This window comes from Triticum urartu, chromosome 1A, assembly GCF_056163025.1.
Source record: "Triticum urartu cultivar PI428250 chromosome 1A, HENAU_Tu73, whole genome shotgun sequence".
In the NCBI taxonomy this organism is placed as follows: domain Eukaryota; kingdom Viridiplantae; phylum Streptophyta; class Magnoliopsida; order Poales; family Poaceae; genus Triticum; species Triticum urartu.
This window is the reverse complement of record NC_141873.1, coordinates 588,191,326-588,211,743: the sequence shown is the minus strand read 5'-3', so window position 1 is coordinate 588,211,743 and position 20,418 is coordinate 588,191,326. Positions and strand designations below refer to the sequence as shown.

Genomic DNA, 20,418 nt, shown 5'->3' with positions numbered 1-20,418 from the left:
GTACTATTATTTGTTCTTTCGATCCCATAGAAGGTTGGAAGCGGATGAACAAATTCAAACTTGAGAAATTAAACTCATAACATATTACGAAACTCTAGTGGTATTCTGTTCAACGAACAATGTTACCTATAAGTATCTTTGCCATTGAATTGCTAAATGCAACGGCATCCTTGTTTTGTTGGGTCCATCCCAAATTCTTCACATTTTACTATGAGTATTTTGCTTGCAAAAAAGGGAAAAATCTGAGTTTTTGTAGATGTGAGTCGCTCTAGTCCAGCCCATTTTCAGATGCGGGTGACACTGACGGGAGGGGCCTCTTGGTCAGCTCAAGGTCGAGCCAGTCAACCAGACCACGCAAATCCACACTGCCCGCTCCCCCTCGCCGCCGGCGCCACCGCCACCGCCACCGCCACCGCCACCGCGCCGCCGCCTACACCAGCACACCATGCTCCGCCTCCACAAGTGCATCCTCACCCAGCTGCTCCCTCGTACCTCTGCCTCCACCTCCCCACTCCACCGTCTCATCTCCGCCGCCGCGCCCGCCGCATCCCCAGGCCCCAGCTTCGCCGTGGAGGACTACCTCGTCGCCACCTGCGGCCTCACCCGAGCGCAGGCGCTCAAGGCCTCCACGAAGCTCTCCCACCTCAAGTCGCCAGCCAATCCCGACGCCGTCCGCTCCTTCCTCGCCGGTCTCGGCCTCTCCACCGCCCACGTCGCAGCGCTCGTCGCCAAGGACCCCAAGTTCCTCTGCGCAAGCGTGGAGAGGACCCTGGCTCCCGTCGCCGTCGGGCTCGCCGGCCTCGGCCTCTCGCGTCCCGAAGTCGCGCGCCTCGTCTCGCTCGCCGGCGAGTTCTTCCGCGGCAGATCCGTCGCCTCGAGGCTGGCCTACTTCCTCTTCCTCTTCGGCTCCTACGAGGACCTCCTCCGGGTGCTCAAGCACAGCCCCAATCTCCTCGGATGCGACCTCGACCGGGTCATCAAGCCCAACGTCGCCTTCTTGCGGGAGTGCGGGCTAGGTGCTTGCGATATTGTCAGGCTGTGCAACCGTGTGCCATGGCTGCTCGGCAATAACCCGGAGCGCGTCCGGGCGATAGTGGCGTGCGCCGAAGGGCTCGGTGTGCCCCGTGGATCGGGGATGTTCGGGCAAGCGCTGCAAGCTGTCGCATTCCTCACCCAGGAGAAAATCACCGCCAAGGTCGAGCACTTGAAGAAGATGTTCCGGTGGTCGGATGCCGAGGTGGGCGTTGCTGTTTCTAAGGCTCCGGCGGTGCTGCTGAAGGCCAAAGAATCGCTGCAGCGCAGGTCCGAGTTCCTCATCTCCGAGGTGGGGTTGGAACCTGCATACATTGCTTTTCGTCCAGCAATGCTCATGTACAGCTTGGAGGGCAGGATCAGACCCCGATACTACGTTGTAAAGTTTCTCAAGGAAAATGGATTGCTAGATCATGACCGGGACTACTATAATACAATCGTGATCAGCGAGCAGGTATTTATGGAGAAGTTCATATGCCCTCACAAGAAATCTGCACCGCACCTTGTTGAAGACTATGCAGCAGCTTGCAGAGGGGAAGTGCCCGCGAGATTCATATCTGCATGAACCAACAACAGGGTGTTGGATTTTGCAAACGTGTACTGCACAATAAAGATTTCGCTCTGCCACCCAATAAAGGTTTCCTTGTTCTTTTTGTAACTATATATATGCTTTTTTCCTGCTATTGTATGTCCCCTGTTTTTTTGAATCTGTTGCATGCTACCTTTGTCGTTGCTAGCTCCTGATGAAACTGATACTTGCATTCCTTCATGGCATGGTTTTGAACTTCTTCATCCTCATGTAATGTTGACACCACATGTTGGAATAGAAAAATATGAGATCACATACCATTCTTGGATGCATTAAAATGCTATTTTCTGTTTAGTAGGTGTTTCCTTGCATGAATTTAAGTATTTTCACCAGCAGACCATAAAGTTATTATTCTCTGTTGTCCCTGCAAATGTTAAAAGTGGCGAGCGTCCTTATCAATATAAAGAAATCAATAGAAAAATGTTGCCTATCTAGTTAACAAGCTTCTTATTTGAAACCATCTATGTATGATAACTAGAGGCAATATGGGATGGTTGCTCTTCATCTGGTAGTCGATCATTGGGCAGAAAGAAAAAGATAGGGAAAGTGCAGAAGCTACTAATGGTTCAAGTAGCGTTACTGGGTTTAGTTCCATTACACGCATGGTACAATATATTCAATCGAATTTCTGAGGGTTTGATCTTGCGTCCTTTATACACAATCCATACATTGCTCGCCTTCAAGGGCTCATCTCCTGTCTTTAGATGACAAGTGCATGACTCCCAAGTATAGAGCTGTCAGCTGTCGATGCCATTATCATATATAATAGTGGTTGGAACCCACTAAAGGATCAATAGGCTCGTCAAAGAATCAAAACAGAGTCACAACTTAAGTATCCAAGCATTTTTAGCTTATACACTCCTTTCACAATGGAGGAGAAGTGGTTTGTGCTTGCAAAACAGGGCACGCTTATTGATAAGTGATAACTACTTCAAGGATATAAGACATAGCATAAGCCATGCCTTGATCAGTTGGGTGCATCTTATATGAATATTTCTTCACTAGACTAGTAGACTTGATGAGCTTAAGCATGACAACTGTGCAAGTAAAAGCTCTGAAAGAGACAACTTTATGTATAAAGTAATTTCAGAGTTCTTGACAAAATAAACCATGATGTTGTAGGCAGCACCAAAATTGACTGTACATCCATATCAGAAGCTAATATCACCTGGAAATTTTACCCACAAAGATTAATGTAATAGACGTGCGTGCAGCTGCCGCTGCGTCCATCGATGCACTTCTCCATGGTGGCTGCCCTAAAAAGCTTGAGTCAAGACGAAGGAACACGGCTGGCCCATTAGTCAGTATAGCTAGCCATTTACATGATAGTATAGAAAAGATGCTATGAATACCGATGAGTTTAAAAAATCATTATCCCCACCTTCTGGAACCCAAGCACAAAGCTATATAACTCTCTCGTTCACTCATCTGATCTCGATCACTCCGATCACTCCATTCTACATTTACACCCAACTCGGTGAACATCCAACTCGGTGATCAGGGCCATGGAGGTGCCCTCCGTGGAGCAGGGCCAGACGGCCAAGCGCTACGACGACGACGGCCGTCTCAAGCGCACCGGTAAGTACAAAGCGACATCGTCCCTGCGTTCTTGTGGTTGTGGAACTCGCGTAGACTTCTGCTGTTTTGTTCTGCAGGGACGATGTGGACGGCGAGCGCGCACATCATCACGGCGGTGATCGGGTCCGGGGTGCTGTCGCTGGCCTGGGCCATCGGGCAGCTCGGCTGGGTGGCCGGCCCCGCCGTCATGCTGCTCTTCTCCCTCGTCACCTACTACACCTCCTCGCTGCTCTCCGACTGCTACCGCTCCGGCGACGCGACCACCGGCAAGCGCAACTACACCTACATGGACGCCGTCAACGCCAACCTCAGTACGTCTGCATGCTTGCTACTGTTCACCGAGTTGGGTGTAAATGTAGTTCGCAGCTGCATTCATGCATGCAGAAGAAGCCTCGGAGCTAACTCTGTTTCTCTCTCTTGAGAAGGTGGCATCAATGTCCAAGTATGCGGAATCCTTCAGTACGCCAACATCGTCGGCGTCGCCATCGGATACACCATCGCCGCCTCCATTAGCATGCTGTGAGTATTACCTGCAACGATTAACTTGATATGTTCTAGCTGGTCAACTTACCGTCGCTTGTGAACTGTATGATGCAGTGCGATCAAGAGGGCCAACTGCTTCCACGTCGAGGGGCACGTGAACCCGAGCAGCACCGCCACCACGCCCTACATGATCATCTTCGGCGTAGCGGGGATCTTCTTGTGTCAGATTCCCGACTTGCTGATCTCCTGGCTGTCTATCCTAGCCGCCATCATGTCCTTTACATACGCCACCATCGGCCTCGGCCTCAGCATCAGCCAGGTGCTCGCCAACAAGGGCATCAAGGGCAATCTCAGTGGCATCCGCATCGGGGTCGTCAGGCCCTTGGACAATGTCTGGCTGACACTCCAGGCCATCGGGGACATCGCCTTGGCATACTCATGTTCGCTGGCCCTCATCGAGATCCAGGACACCATCAGGGCGCCGCCGCCGTCCGAGACCAAGGTCATGCGCCGCGCCACGGTCGTCAGCACCGCCACCACCACGCTCTTCTACATGCTATGCGGCCCTCGGCGATAACACCCCAAGGAACCTCCTCGCCGGCTTCGGCTTCTACGAACCTTTTTGGCTCCTTGACATTGCACACGCTGCCCACGTGATCCACCTCATCGGCTCTTACCGGGTAGATTGTCAGACACTGTTTGTCCTGGTGGAGAACTGGGCAGAGCGCAGGTGGCCCAAATCATCGTTCGTGACAGACAAGATAAACATCAAGCTGGCATCATACAGCCTGAAGTTCAACCTTTTCGGGCTTACGTGGCGGTCGTTGTTCGTTGTTTTGACGACGTTGGTGTCCACGCTGCTGCCCTTTTCGGCTGAGGTTGCCGGATTCGTTACGGCCATGCTGTTTTGGCCCCTGACAGTGTACTTCCCGATACAGATGTTCATCGTGCAGAAAAAGATACCCAAGCATAGCATACAGTGGGCGTGCCTTCAGCTGCTCAGTCTTGCCTGGCTGATCATCACCATTACCGCCGCAGCCAGCTACATCGTCGTTATTGTCCGTTCTTGACAAGTGATCGGTTACATGGCACGCATAGGAATTTGCTTATATGTTTTTTTTTGTGGGTGTGGAATTTGCTTATATAAAGTTTGTGTGCCACTTTTAATACTACTATACTACTATACTACTATACTACTATAAAGTTTGTGTGCCACTCCATGACTCAAATGTGTATCTTTGTAGTCGCAATAAATTAGGGGAACGGTGCCACCCGGTCGACCGGTCACACGCGAAGTGGGGCCTTGCACCGCTTTTCTCCTGCGTTTCCTTATCTTCTCACGCTGGTCCACTCATTCCCGTTCCCATGCTTTCGCTGGACAGTACTTTCCCTTCCATCGCTGTTGTCTCGATCCACCTGCCAGCAGCTCACCGGCGTTGGCCGTCGCACCAGCCCCGCCTTGCGTCATTCGTGACTCATGACCACACACCGCCGCCACGAGCTGTCTCAGCACCACCACCGTGAGCCGCGCACCACGCCGGAGTTGCTCCAGCTGTACCGAGGGGATGCGCCGCGGAAATGGGCCTCTTAAAAAGTGATCCGACGCTGATTTTTCGACGAGGCACGGCCCAACAGGTTGGAGAGGCAGCCACATGCATGGATCAAGGCTTGCTGGGGCTCAGAGTGATTCGTTTGCTGGGCTGAAATGTACAGGCCCGAGAGATCTCGTGCGAAGGGGGATTTTTTTTTCCAATAGGATTAGGTTGCAAGGGTTTGGTGCAAAGGGGGGATGGATTGAGGATTTCTGGCCAGGGGGTTGTTCTGTGTGAAGCCGGGGATTGGAGGATTGTTCCCTTGTTGCAAAACAAAAAAACTTGCAGGGTTGCCATCTGAAACAAAGAGGAGCAGTCATTAGGTATTGGGCAGAAAATTTTCTACAAACAATAAAATTGAACCAAGCGATGCTAGAACTTGTAGTGTTTTTTTTTCGTCTGAAAAAAGATGGAACAATTCCTATATGCTCCCTCTGTAAAGGGTTACTATAACAGAGTAAATCGACAGTGGTTTGATGCCCGAGCCTTGCTGAAAAACCGATGGAAGAATTCTGTAGAAACTTGAAAAGAAATTAGCCAGAAAATTCATAAATTGAACAATCTTACGCCACGAAGATAGTACCACCTTGGCAGAGCATAACACACGGCCGCCATGGCTCGCTGTGGGGAGGGAATTCATGAGAGAGAGCGGTCGGTTGGTTGGTTTCTCTTGGACAAGGGCATGGCACAAGCTAACCGCGGCCACCACGGCCATGACCAGAGCCTGACCAAGGACGCGCCGACCTCGAAGGCCAAGGCCATGGCCATGGGAACCGTGGCCATGAGATATTCTTGGTATTGGGTCAACCCTAGTTTTTGCTTCTGATCCGAGGAAGAGGAGATCTGGAGAGGAGGAGAAAGAAGCAGAGACGTGACACCCTTGGACAGGTTAAGTAGTCGGGTATGGTAGGCTCCGTTTTTAGCTGCGGCGACAGCTCCAACCCAACTGAGCTGAATCCTCGGGCCGGGCCGTTCGTTCAGACGCAGCTCAGGCCACCCCGCGACCCCATTCTGTCGGCGCGTCCGTTTGAGGTAAAGCGGACGAACCGACCCGCCCAGCGCGCGAGAGCAAATGAATTTTTATATCTGTTTTTTATCCATCTCGATCCAAATTTGGACCGTTTCCAGGTGAAATGAACACCACACGGACACACGGGCCGTCTGCGTGTGTTCTCCTCTGGCCCGCCCGTCGATGGCACAGGGGCACCTTTTTCTATCCGCCCCCTCCCTTCCTCCGGCCGCACCTCCTTCATTCTTCTCCACTTTCCCACACTTCCCCTCGGCGTCGCCGCGGCCGCTGCTGCCATTGCAGCCGTGCAGCTCGGACGCTCGCTCGCCCAACCCCTTCCCCTCGTTGCTGCCGAGCTATCCAACCACGGCCACCTGGTTTGCGCACCCGCCGGCCGGATTTAGGGCGGATCTAGTCTGTTTTGAGTTCGCCCGGCTGTGCGAGGCCGCGCCGCGCTATGGATTGGCCGGGCACCTCGCCGGAAGGCCCTGGCAGGGCCGCAAGGCCACATGCAGGCAGTGGCTCCTCCTCTAGCCACTCGGATCTGCACCGTCAGTGGTCCGCCGACAGATACACGAATGGCGGTCGGCCGAGCTCGGTGCTTGTCCAAAAGCTCGTCGGCGCACCGTTGCCACTCATTAAATGCGACCACTGCCCAAAGAAGGTGCGCCGCGTGTCTACAACACCGAAACATCCCGGATGGGTGTTCATCAAGTGCTTAAACGAAGGGGTATGCGCTCTAGATTTGACTAGTTGTGCTAACTTCAAATTTTATTGTGTAGCATGGATGCAAGTTTTGGTATTGGGAAGAAGAGTACATCGATATATTGATAGAGCGCAATTTAGTAGATGTTCGTGCACTTTTAGCTAGCATAAAAGCTATAGATCAGACAAGTGTACTTATTGCTAGATTAGAGGATAGACACGAGACTAGGTGTGAGAAACGAACATCGACTGTTGGAAATATGCCCTAGAGGCAATAATAAATTGGTTATTATTATATTTCCTTGTTCATGATAATCGTTTATTATCCATGCTATAATTGTATTGATAGGAAACTCAGATACATGTGTGGATACATAGACAACACCATGTCCCTAGTAAGCCTCTAGTTGACTAGCTCGTTGATCAATAGATGGTTACGGTTTCCTGACCATGGACATTGGATGTCGTTGATAACGGGATCACATCATTAGGAGAATGATGTGATGGACAAGACCCAATCCTAAGCATAGCACTATATCATGTAGTTCGTATGCTAAAGCTTTTCTAATGTCAAGTATCATTTCCTTAGACCATGAGATTGTGCAACTCCCGGATACCGTAGGAATGCTTTGGGTGTGCCAAACGTCACAACGTAACTGGGTGGCTATAAAGGTACACTATGGGTATCTCCGAAAGTGTCTGTTGGGTTGGCACGAATCGAGACTGGGATTTGTCACTCCGTGTGACGGAGAGGTGTCTCTGGGCCCACTCGGTAGGACATCATCATAATGTGCATAATGTGATCAAGGAGTTGATCACGGGATGATGTGTTACGGAACGAGTAAAGAGACTTGCCGGTAACGAGATTGAACAAGGTATCGGGATACTGACGATCGAATCTCGGGCAAGTATCGTACCGATAGACAAAGGGAATTGTATACGGGATTGATTAAGTCCTTGACATCGTGGTTCATCCGATGAGATCATCGTGGAACATGTGGGAGCCAACATGGGTATCCAGATCCCGCTGTTGGTTATTGACCGGAGAACGTCTCGGTCATGTCTGCATGGTTCCCGAACCCATAGGGTCTACACACTTAAGGTTCGATGACGCTAGGGTTATAAAGGAAGTTTGTATGTGGTTACCGAATGTTGTTCGGAGTCCCGGATGAGATCCCAGACGTCACGAGGAGTTCCGGAATGGTCCGGAGGTAAAGATTTATATATAGGAAGTCCTATTTCGACCATCGGGACAAGTTTCGGGGTCATCGGTATTGTACCGGGACCACCGGAAGGGTCCCGAGGGTCCACTGGATGGGGCCACCTATCCCGGAGGGTCCCATGGGCTGAAGTGGGAAGGGATCCAGCCCAAAGTGGGCTGGGGCGCCACTTTCCCCTAGGGCCCATGCGCCTAGTGTGGGGGAAACCCTAAGGAAGAGTCCCAAAAGGGGAAGGCACCTCCTAGGTGCCTTGGGGAGGAGGGATTCCTCCCTTGGCCGCCGCCCCCCTAGGAGATTGGATCTCCTAGGGCCGGCGCCCCCCTCCTTGGCCCCCCTATATATAGTGGGGGAGATGGAGGACTTCTTACCTTTTGCCTTTGGTGCAGCCCTTCCCTTCTCCCAAGTCCTTCTCCTCTCCCCTGGTGCTTGGCGAAGCCCTGCAGGATTGCCACGCTCCTCCATCACCACCACGCCGTTGTGCTGCTGCTGGATGGAGTCTTCCTCAACCTCTTCCTCTCTCCTTGCTGGATCAAGGCATGGGAGACGTCACCGGGCTGTACGTGTGTTGAAAGCGGAGGTGCCGTCCGTTCGGCACTAGGATCTCCGGTGATTTGGATCACGACGAGTACGACTCCATCAACCCCGTTCACTTGAACGCTTCCGCTTAGCGATCTACAAGGGTATGTAGATGCACTCTCCTTCCCCTTGTTACTGGTCTCTCCATAGATAGATCTTGGTGACACGTAGGAAAATTTTGAATTTCTGCTACGTTCTCCTTCATCGACTTCTTTAGACGCAAAGAAGAAAGAAGCATGCAAGATTGAGCCTCCTCCGCAGATCAACAATGAGTGCATCGAAAAGGCTCTAACCCAACTCATGCGGGTAGTTATGGAAGTTGGATATCTTCTAAAATGTATTCTAGTGGTTCTTGTTTTCTTTGATCTTGCTTTCCTAGTCCAAATTTAATGATGTATTCCTATGTATCAAAAATGAATGATGAAAAAAAGTTAAGGACTTGCAAAGAAAAATGTACGCGGACGGGATGCAGCCGGGCGCTGGGCGTACGGCCACGGCATCCCAGAAACTTCCCAGACACGACACCATTGCCTTATTCGAACGGACAAAATTCGGGCAAACGGACGTCTGTTTGGGTCGCGTGGTGGAGTTGGCCTCATCTCAGTAGGGAGTGAGCTTCCTGTCCTGTCCTGTCCTGTCCCACCTGCAGTGGCAACGTCACGTGCGGGTGCGGCGGCCAACTACCTTGGACGCTTTCCCGATTTACCTGCTCTACCGTGGGAGGCGGTGGTCAGCCAGACGCAGAGCCGCGGACCCACGCGTAGCCTCCTCCCCGACCGGGACATAAAAAGGTGTGACGCCTCCTCCGGATCTAGTATTCGTGTGCGTGCCTCTCCGTCCCATCATCGTTGGATATTTTTTGCTCCCCGCATCGAAAGGCTACCAGCTCATTAGAGGAAACACACGATCCGTGTGCTCTTTTGTCATTGGACGACAGCTCCTCCTCTCATCTAGTAGTACTCCTACTAGTACTAGTATTTTTTTCCCTGTTTACTGAATAAAAATAAAATAATCTAGTCGCGACCCCTTTGCTCCTTCAGGTTCACGACAAACACACGATCCGTGTGGTCCCTTGTCATTGGCCAGAGCTCGTCCTCTGACCTAGTATTACTAGTATTTTTTCCCTTTTACATATATAAATAAAATTAGGGAAACGTTTACCTCCGGACGACCGCCTCGCTCGCTCGCTCTGTCACGCAGGAATAGACTAGCACATGCTTCGGGTGGGCCTGCAGCTTATATCTGCCCCGCCTTATTTTCTTTTCTTTTTTTCTGGGCTTATTCTTCGTCTCGTCTTATCATTTTTTTTTGAGAATAGAGTAGAAAGCCTACTCAAAACGGAGCAGTACATTTAGAGTTCATTAGAGATCGAAGACTACTCGGGACGTTCGCGATCCAAACCTGCTCTCCAATGCTCCTGGCCAGCGCAGCCAGTCCATGAGCCAACGTGTTTCTGCTCCTCTTTACATTCTGCACACTGCAATCTGAGAAAGCGGCCATGCACTTCTTAATGTCTGTGATTAGGCCATAATGAGGCGAGCGTGTAGGCTTCATTGCTAGCAGTTCGTTCACGATGATTTGGTTGTCCGTCTCAACAATCACTTGGCCATTGTAATTTCCTTGCATAGCCTGCAGACCTACCAGGATGGCATGGGCTTCGGCTTCGTCAGCGCTCCGGCACATTGGTAGCCTCTTGCAGACTGACTTCAAGACAACACCACGGTATTCTCGTCCAACAACTCCAGCAGCACTTTCTCCGGTCTCAGCTAGGAAAGATGCATCGGTGTTTATTTTAACTACACCTTGAATTGGCGGGATCCATTTTTCATCGAGCCTTTTGGTCATACAGACTGGTTGTGCAATAGCCCGGGTGGAGTTCCCCTGAACGTTTTCTACAGTCTTCCCCCATACTGGTCAGCTGAAACCTCTGCCTTTCTTAAATCTTCCTCGTATTGTTTCAGAAAACGCTCATACCCTTTGATCGTCTCCCTGCCATTATTTCTCAAGCAATCCTCCCTGTGGTGCCAACTTCACCAGAGTAACAGCAGGATTTCGGCGCGCGTTTCCTCGTTCTCTGTGTCCAGAACTACTTGTAGCCAGTTCTCGCCTGTGAACCAGAATTTATTTTCAGCAGGTAGGTTCCAGACCTCTGTCATGGCAACTCTCAACGCTCTGCTTCTTGTACACATAAGCACTGCATGATGTTCATTTTCTATCCCATTTCCACAAATGTTGCGGGTAGCATCCAGTTCAAGTGTTCTTTTCCATTTGTTCTCTTTTGTTGCTAGGGTATTGGTGGCCACCCTCCATTCAAAGATTCGTACTTTCCCCGGCACCTTGGATTTCCAAATTAGGTCCCATATGCTCAGGTCGTTTGGGTCCCTAGCCGAAGCTCTTGCCCTCCGTGATGGCGTTGTCTTTGCTCATCTCAGAGGCTATGAACAAGTGGTTTTCGAGACCGGTAATTTGGAGATTGTGAATCTCTGGAACTCGCGTCACAGCGACCGTGCAGTGGTGGCGCCTATCTTGTCCGAAATTGGGGAGCATGTTCCTTATTTTAAGTCTTTTGTAATTCAGCACGTTGGTAGATCGGCCAATGTCTCTGCCCATCTTTGTGCGAAGCAAGCTAGCACTCTAGATGTCACGGATTGTTGGCTTGATTCTTCGCCAAGTCTCCTTGTAACTAGCCTCGCAGCCGACTATGCGGGTGCTGTTAATGTTGAATAAAGAGCTCCTAATTTCCCTCGCAAAAAAAAACATACACGGGCAAGTCAAGCGGTGTCACGAGCGGTGACGCAGACGTGCGATGGCGGGTCTCCTTCGCCGCCGATCTCATGGCACGCACGCTGATCTTCCACGACGGCGTACTCCTCCTACATCGAGAGGCTCTCCGCCTGGTCCTCATGGATTCGCAAGGATTCACGATGGACGCGCGTTTTCTACGGGCGGCGGAATCCATCGACATCGATGATGTGGCTTCGCTCCCGTGCCATTTCGCCAGGATACGAGATCGGCTGCCGGCGACGAGCCCGGCGGGGCCAGGTGTTGCGCCGCGCGTTGATGCGGTACACGGGGACGGTGCGGTGCACCATGCAGCTGGTGCGACCCGATACGAGACGCGCCCGAGGTCCACCAACCGCCAACCAATGGCGGATGCGCGCCACGTGGGTAGAGATCCGAGCCTCCATTCCCCGCCCAGTTCCGCAACATAGGTATAAATTCCCCTCCCCCCCCCCCCCGTGCTTGACCTACAGTCTTCCTTCTCCCACTTCTGAGCGGCAGCGAGGAAACCTAGATCTAGAGCTCCGGATTCGTTTGGGTGGTGGAGAGGCAAGGTTTGCGAGGATCCACGGTCGTTCGCTGCAGCAGCGGCCTCTCCCCCCATGGTGACGGAGGGTGGACGCGTCTACCGCGGGGAGTGGCCCGACGGGACCGGTGCCGACCGTGCGGGTCGGGGGATGGGCCGGAACCCCGGCCGTGGCAGCGGACCCGACCGCGGAGGGGAGCGAAAACCGATACACCTGGGCCTGACACTCCGGCCACTCATCGTATACTCCTGCCGTAGCACTTCTTCGCCATTGATGATCTATGCACCTGCATCGCCATATGAGTCGATGATATGCAACATATATAGTTGAGCAACAGAAAAAGACATACTTGGCAAAAATAGAAGCAACATATCATAAGCATAAATAACAAAGTTCATCGTACCCAAAATGCCTTAACTAGAGTGATCTTCGCTAGTTGAGGAGGACGGTTTAATTACATCACAAATGAAGTTTCGTCGTGCATAACTCAAAGTTTTGTCATAGAGAAAGTATGGACTAAACGGACACATTGTCATATATCGTATATCACTCCAACATGTCGTGCCATCCATCCAAATCAGGGAGATAGTTCCCAAGCTTAGTGAAAGGCTTCAGGTCGAGACGCTGAGCCGATACGCGTGTTCGGACGTCTTCCCACGACATTTGCCCTTTTTCGTAGAACATCCCTGTTTTTTCGACGACCTCCTTCATGATGATTTGGGCAAGTTCAAGCTGGATGTGATAGAACGCAGCTCGAAGTCGATGATCCGAGATATCTCCTAGGTTCTTTGCCCATTGGAGAATATGGGCATCATCGGATGTAGGTGACATGCGAAGGTTCTGGTGGAGGACATAGAATCCATCACTAAGGGCCTATTCGGATGTCCTCTAGCTTCACAAAACTTCCCATATCCAACTTCTCTTCGTAACTTCTAACTCCAGGTAGTGATCAGAGATGCGTTCTGCTGCATCGGCAGCTTCTCAAACGCTGCAGCCCGATTAGGAGGGTTGAGGCCTTGTACATAGCAGACTGGGCCGGCTGGAGGCAGCCCAATTAGGGCCGACAAGTGCATAACGAGGCGAGGGGGATCGCTACAGGAGCGATATGTTCTATTTTTCGAGCGTACTCAGCGAACCGGTATCTTTAGCGGTGGCAGGATGTTGTAAATAGAGCGAACTCTAGCTTTTTCAATCGGTGGAGCTAGGCCTTCCTCGCTCCATGTTTTTGCACTAGGATCGATCTCAGCTTCGCGAAACCAGCTTCTCGACCCTATTCCGTTCGGCTGGGATCTGCTCCAGATATTTATGAAGCGTGGAGTGGGAGGACGTCCGAACACGCCCTAAGAGTGCCACTCGGTTGCTGGATGCAGCAGAAGTCGGTCTTATGGCCGAAGGTGGGCCTGCGGTTCCTTGTCTTCCTGGTCTTGATCTCTCCACCCCGTACGCCGTAGATAAAGATAGCACTGTCGAGAACATACTTGATGTGGGTGTAATCCTTTTTGTTCATGTTCTTCGACGAGTCGAAGTAAAGAGCGTGGGAGAATCGGGAATAAAGGATGATGAGGACGGCACCCCCGTTTGTATTCATTCAATGGATAGTGAGTACTAGATGGTGTACTCCATAATCATGAACTAAGATACTCCATAATACGAACTAATTATGTCGGAGGACATAGCCGACGACGGCTCCCGGCAATCCGATTTAGAAGGGGAGGGATTCGCAGTTTGGTGGTCACCCTCACAACTCAAAAGTGGTCTCGCAGTTTGGTGGTCACCCTCACAACTCAAAAGTGGTCGCTGTATCTCATTTGGTGAAAGCTTAACTATTTAAAAATGTTCAACATATATTAGAATAATGTTTATAAAACAAAAAACTACAAAAAAAAGACTGGAAGAAAACCAGAAGAACTAAACCTGAAAAAGAAAAAGAAAAAAAAAAGAAAAGGGAACAAATACAAAATGTACTACTGCATACTTTTTTTCCTTGAACACAGTACTAAGCATACATTTTTTTTGAGGGAGTACTACTGCATACACTTTTCTTTTTGAGGGAGTACTACTGCATATGGGGCATCTCCAGCCGTTGGCTCTCCCAGGAGGCATTTTTTTCGCCTCTTGGGGGACTGCCGGCGAGAATTTTACTCTGGGGCTGAAATTTCTTCCAGTCGTTCGCCCCCCAGGCAGCACACGAGGCGACGAAGCGTGCTGGCCCCGCTGCTGCTCTTCCTCGCCGCCGCGCTCTCCTTTCCCTCCGCGCTCCGCCTTCTACCCTTCGCTTCCCGCCTCGCCATCAACAGGATCGGACGACCCTTCTTCAACCTCGGGCGCCTCTGCAAGTCCCGTCGATCTGCTCGCCCCCGACCCTCCTCGGCTGCCTCGACCCCTGCAGCGCTTCGGGCGCCATGGCCGGAGCTCCGCTCCCGCGCGGTCGTGCGCCCCTGGCCATGCCCCCGCGAGCCAACTGCTGCACGCGTGCCCGTGTCCCTGCTTCTGCTGCTACGTGAGATGCTGCTGCTTGGCTGCTTGGCTGCTTTGCTACTCCGCGGTCAGGCGAGCCCGACGAGCTCGCCGCGGCCAGGCGCGATATGCATGAGCCCAGCAGCCCAGGACGGCGTCTTCGGCAGCGTGCAAGGAGCGTGAGTGAGATGGCGGACACGGCCGCGGGAAGGACCAAGGAGACCAAGGACGCGGCGGCGGGGAAGACGAGGGAGACGGCGGAGACGAGGGAGACGAGCGAGACGAGGGAAACGGCCGTGGTCGGCACGCTCGGGGCCGGTGCGCCCGGTGCCGGGGCCGCCCGTGGCCTCCGCGCTCGGGGCCGCCCGTGGCCGGCGCGCCCGGTGCCGGGGACGCTCGGGGCCGGTGCGCCCGGTGTCGGGGCCGCCTGTGGCCGGCGCGCCCGGTGCCGGGGACGCTCGGGGCGGTGCTCCGGTGCCGGGCTGCCCGTGGCCGGCGCCGCTGGCTCAGCTCCGCCAGCAAGGCGGTGGCGCAGACGGGCCGCGCGGACTCCGGCGCCGTTCGCGAGGAAAAGATGAGAGAGAGGAGAGAGGCTGAGAGGAAAAGTGGGGTGAGAGAGAGTGAGGAGAGAGGCCGACATGTGGGGGCTTTGCATGCAAAAAGGAGCGCCGGCGCCCCTAGCTGCGCCCCGGCTTTTTGGGTTTGGGTTGGTACCGCCGGGCGTAATTTCGACCAAATCCGGCGCTTTTTCAGGTCTTGGGGTCCCGACTAGGAGAAAAATTAGACGCCGGCGTCCAAAAAGTGCTCATGGGGGCATCCTGGGGGGCCGGCTGGAGTGCCCTAGGCTACAAAAGGTAGGGATCCCATCGCACACATTTATCATCGCGCAAAGGGCGAGCTCTCGCGCTAGCCACGTCGGCACATGTAGGACAAAAGAAAACTCAAGCTAGCAAACCGGTTGGGCAGGAGCGCCTCGTTTTGATTGGAGAAAATAATCTTTGTGTGTCGTGGCAAGATAACCGGGAGGATTTGCCTTCCTCACGAAGGAAAACCTCACCCCTTCCTCGCTGCAGCCGCTCCCTCCCCTTCTCCGCCGCCTCCCCTCCCCGACCGGGGGATTGGATGATTTGCCCCACTTTACATGGGGTTGAATGATTTGCCCTGTGATTGTCTCAATGACAGTGGCTCCGGGCCCCACCCGGCAGCCTCTCAGGGGGAGGGGGGGGGGGCAAATGATCTTATGGAGAAGTAAAGTGGGGCAAAAGATCCAATTTCTCCTCCCCGACCTGCCCATCCCCTCATCTCTGCGCCATGGTGAAGCAACGCGGCGACTCTCCCCGAGCTGCACCTCTCTGACTGGCTCGGGCCCGTCGCCTCTGCTCGCCACTGCGCCTACGGATCTGAGCTCGCGCGCAGTGGCGGTGGTAGGAAGGTGCGGCGCTGCTCGTTCCCACGGCCGCGATGGCAAGAGCTAGAAGGCGGGCGGCGCCGCGAGCTCTCGTCCTGAGGATGCAGCAGGAGGACGAGCACAACCCGGACGACATCCATGCGGTCATCGGCCCCTACTCCGCCGCTGCAGGCCCCAACACATGGTCGCGCTACCCCCACCCCACGACATCGTCTGCATCGATCTGAAGCCCTCACAAGATGGGAACAAGGTGGGGATGGAGATGTGAGTCATTTTCTTTGGATCTCCTGCTCAAGATTTTGAATCTTTCTGTCCGTGTCGAGGATGTCCAGTGCAGAGGAGGATTTTTTCCCCAGGTGAGATCACGATATTATGCATCCTCTTTCCTATTTATTGCTCAGATCAGCACAATGCTTTAGTCCTTTGGTTATTGTTGTTGACCTGATGATAATACACCATGCCTTGTTATTTGCTTCTTGTGTATTCTGACAGGAGAAAAGAGCTCATGGCACTTTCAAGATATAGAGAAATCAAATGTTAAAAATAGGTAACTATCAATCTATTTATTTAGTGTATGATGTTGTCTGAAAATCGTATCTTTATCACAGCCAATATCTAACTCTTTGTGCTTCTGTTTGTATTCACCATAACAAAAAAAGTACGTAACTATATTATCTAAGTGATGCTAACAGTTTGGGTCCGGCGCTGAACTCCTGTTTGCTTCATTTCACTCGACCTCTTGCCATGTTTGCAAGATTTTGTGAGAGTATTTTGTTTTGCTGGTGCACACAATATGTTTGTTCGAACGCCTGCGTACAAAGTATTTGGCTGTAATAGTATGAAGAAGTTAGCACTCTCATATTTCCATATCCATTTTTCAGGCGTGCAAAACTCCAGCCTATGGACTCTGACTCCATTTATTTGCACATTACAGATTGCTCAAAAGAAGCAGAGACAATACACTGATATACCCAATTATACTTGCATTTTCATGTAGCTTTAAGGATCCTGACAGGGAATGTGTATTAGCTACCTGTAGCATGCAATGGTAATTTCAGTTCAGTCTACCTGGACGCTTTTGGGTTCATGTTGTCAAGTTGATTGATCCTGATGAACTTCTGAATGCTATTTGTCATCCTTAGGTGAAAACAGTAAAGCTGATGCTGATCTAGAAAGTTTTTTCTGATATTGATGATGTGGAGGTACCTTCATATGTCCATCTTTGAACGTGTTTGAGTTCTCATGGCAATTGGTGGCAAGGTATAGTGTTGTATATTAGCACATATGTTATGACTGATGGATTTATTTGTTCTTTTGTCAGCCTCGTTTTACTACTATAAGCAAGAGCCATGTGTCATTTCCCTTGGCGAACAAGGTAAAAAAGAGGACCTTACTATTGGTTACATTATTATGGTTTGGTCCTGCTCTCTGCTTACATGTGATACGCTAGATATTATTCAACTTAAATAGGGAATTGATAGTTTTCTGGAAAGCACTAGGGGGGCATATCCCCACCTGAGAAACCGATATCCACTTCTGTTCACTCCGTCTCTGTATCAGTTACCGTCTTCACAGATGTTTATTAGAAAGGGAACATATTCTTCCATATTTTGTTTTGGAAGTTAGAATAGTTGTAGTAAAATCCTAATTGCACAAAGCTAAATATGATATGGAAATTAGTTACTGGTGATATGAGATATTTCACACTTTGATGTCCATGGCAATTATTTTTCTCGATGTAACTAGCTACGGATTGATGTACAATGGTGTAGTTGTGGTAGAGATAAGAAAGGTCACTGGGAGAAAAAATAATGTCCTGGGTAAAAACTTAGTTAACTCGGTACTTATGTCGCCATCTATGTTCAGGGACAACAATTAGTTGCCTTAAATGTAGTCTGAAGACCTAGCATTGTATCCAATTCACTTTGGGTGAGAAAGCAACATCAGAAGTATGCCCGCCACATGTGCAGATGTCCATTAAGTTGTACTGCTTGCTATACCATTAATTACTTTCGCCTTGAGAAACATAATTAATAAGAGGACAAAGCTCCGGCAGTAGTGTAAATCACTCTTCTGAATCGCTATATAATTTTGTATTATTATAAAACAAATCTGAATTTCTTAAAAAAAGCCTTCATATATTAGTCAAACTGTCCTAACTTTTACTAAGGTTCCCTATAGTCACACTGATGATAGCATAGTCTGAACCTAGCTGAATGTTTTGTGTCTCCTGGTGATTATTTACCTAAATCATTGTTATCATTGGTTTGATCGTTTTCTACCGTTCATTTGGATTACTGTTGAACATTCGCTCATCGGCGGTGGAAGTATTTGGATGCATAATCACTTCTGGGCAGATGCTTTATGTGATAGGTTATTTGTTATTTGTTATCTCTAATTCTCCATTAATTTTGTAGGTTGATGGGTATCTTCACAATGAGGAAGAGACACAGTACGAAAAGATAATTTGGGAGGAAATGAACAAAGAATACCTAGGGGTAGGTATTGTAACTCTAGCAACATGAGGCGCTTCTTATTCTCACAATAGCGTGTAGTGTTACTGACTGCTGCTTTTTTTTCCGGGAAACAACTTAAGGCAGCGTCGCCTGCCACAAGTAAAAGTATTCTGACTGCTTGCACATTTCCCATGACACAAACAAGAAAGTGAAAGGGGTGCGTCCCTACCTGGCACTGCCCTAACTTCTTCTTAGGAGATTTGTCTGCACTTATTGAGAACAAAATCTTCAGTGTCCATGGTGGCCTTTCCCCTGCTATTACGAGATCAGATAAATTGTTCTCCAGTGTTATATTTTGTAGTTTATGCATTCAATTTCTACTATTTTATTATCATGTGCCCCCAGCAGAATAATAGATCGCAAGCAGAAAGTGCGTCATGATGGTGCCATGTGTGACCTTCTTTGGTCTTATTTGGAGGAAATTGGAGATGTCTGGGCATTAAGTCCTCGATGTACTATTGGATCACCCTTCCGTTTGCAAAAGATTTTGACATAAAAAATGTCGGTTTTATGCATTTGTTTACCAGATTGTGTGCACTCTATTGCAAGATGATTAAAGATGCAGAGAAGGGTTTGATTTCACCTCATGTAATGACACTGATCAAGATGTCCACCAGCAAGAAGAAGATCCAGAAGGACAGGGCGTCGAGCCCTCCGATTTTGAGGATACCGTCCTGCAGGTGAGTGTCTATCTCGCATCCCTCTCGCCGCTGGCTTTGTGCCATTCATGTGTTTCATTTCTGTATCTAGAACTACTGTTTCGTTTAGGTCTGTCAAGGTTTGAAATGCTTGTGCTGCTTAATATCTCTGTAGGCTTTATTTCACTTGGAGAAAGGCAATCAGGAGCTCAAGGGTGACCTCGAGGACATGTACATCAACACTGCAATGTAAGTAGATAATCCATATGGATGTTGTTGGGAATAGAAAGGCCTTGGTGATCTAGCCATACCGTCTGCGCAAGGCCTTCAGGAAGATCCAAGACGATTCTTTTGCTCTTTTCATTATCCACTCTTCCTATTTTAGACAAAATAGATCGTATTTATTGGTTGATTAGTTTTTAGTCATCCGCGTTGTTGTGATGTTCATGGTTGAGTTCACTTTGTAGTAACCAGTTCTTGCCTCTTGTTAGTTTTTTTCATGCAATTTGATATGCATGTGTTGACTAGAGGAAAGGCTGGTTGTGTCTCTGATCAGTCATCCATTTTGTAAGACCTATTAGCTTGGTCTGCTTTATGAGCAAACACTCTGCTACTGCAATTATATTCAATGTATTATTTTTTCAATAATCGTCACACAAGTTGACCAGCACTTCCATGTATACGTCATGCTAGCTTGCTATGCTTTATGACTGAACTGCATTTAGTTCTATTAAAGGTAGTATTTTTTAGCAACTGGCGCTCTGCGGACTGCACACAAACGTTAACAACTAAAACAACTAGATTAGTGCGCAAACTAACGCCTCAGGAGGCGCGCCCCAACCACTAGTAGTCATACATTTAGCGAGCACGGAGGTGCGGTAAACCCGGCCAATGCGAGCATGCTCCGGGTGGCCCTCTTTTAGTCATGCTGGGTGATTCTCAAAAAACAAAAATCAGGCTGAGCTGGACAACAACAAAAATTGAAAAACGACAAACAAATAAAAAGCAACAAACAAGTGCTAAAAAATTCAAATAAGATGATGTCACGTTAGATGTGAGGTATTATCTCACATCTAGACAGACCCTATTTCATTTTCTTCTTCAAGGGTATTAGAGCATCTAACCCTTTTGGACTGTTTAGTGGTAAAACCAAGCAATGATAAGCTTCCGCAAAAAAGGGGAAAAAACACCACTGAAATACGTTCCCTCATTGCTCAATTAACGAACGTTCGCTAGCGGCGGCGTGTGGTCGCAAGTATTGTGTGAAATGCATTCTTTTGTACACTGCTTTTGTATCAAGTCCTCTT

General features: G+C 50.1%; 1 protein-coding gene, 1 long non-coding RNA gene and 1 pseudogene across 9 annotated transcripts; all 3 read left to right on the top strand.

Moving 5' to 3' along the window:
• The first annotated feature begins 320 nt into the window (after positions 1–320).
• Positions 321–1,876, top strand: LOC147993171 (uncharacterized). The gene has a single exon (XM_087533695.1). The coding sequence runs from the start codon at positions 446–448 to the stop codon at positions 1,595–1,597; it is 1,152 nt and encodes a 383-aa protein (XP_087389821.1). The 5' UTR covers positions 321–445; the 3' UTR covers positions 1,598–1,876.
• Positions 1,877–3,035: 1,159 nt separating this feature from the next.
• On the top strand, positions 3,036–4,779 carry LOC147993170 (amino acid permease 3-like; annotated as a pseudogene). Its single transcript, XR_015615458.1, has 4 exons — positions 3,036–3,199; positions 3,277–3,510; positions 3,625–3,718; positions 3,797–4,779. The product of XR_015615458.1 is annotated as an amino acid permease 3-like (transcript).
• Positions 4,780–15,759: 10,980 nt separating this feature from the next.
• LOC147993169 (uncharacterized) lies at positions 15,760–19,790 on the top strand. Of its 7 annotated transcripts, XR_015610126.1 has the most exons (6): positions 15,760–16,504; positions 16,892–17,005; positions 17,100–17,159; positions 17,279–17,332; positions 18,375–19,153; positions 19,287–19,789. It is a non-coding gene; the product is annotated as an uncharacterized LOC147993169 (long non-coding RNA). The 7 variants fall into 7 exon arrangements; XR_015610124.1 differs by having other exon boundaries at positions 15,760–16,313; positions 16,450–16,504; positions 16,892–17,332; positions 19,287–19,790; XR_015610121.1 differs by having other exon boundaries at positions 15,761–17,005.
• Positions 19,791–20,418: the final 628 nt, after the last annotated feature.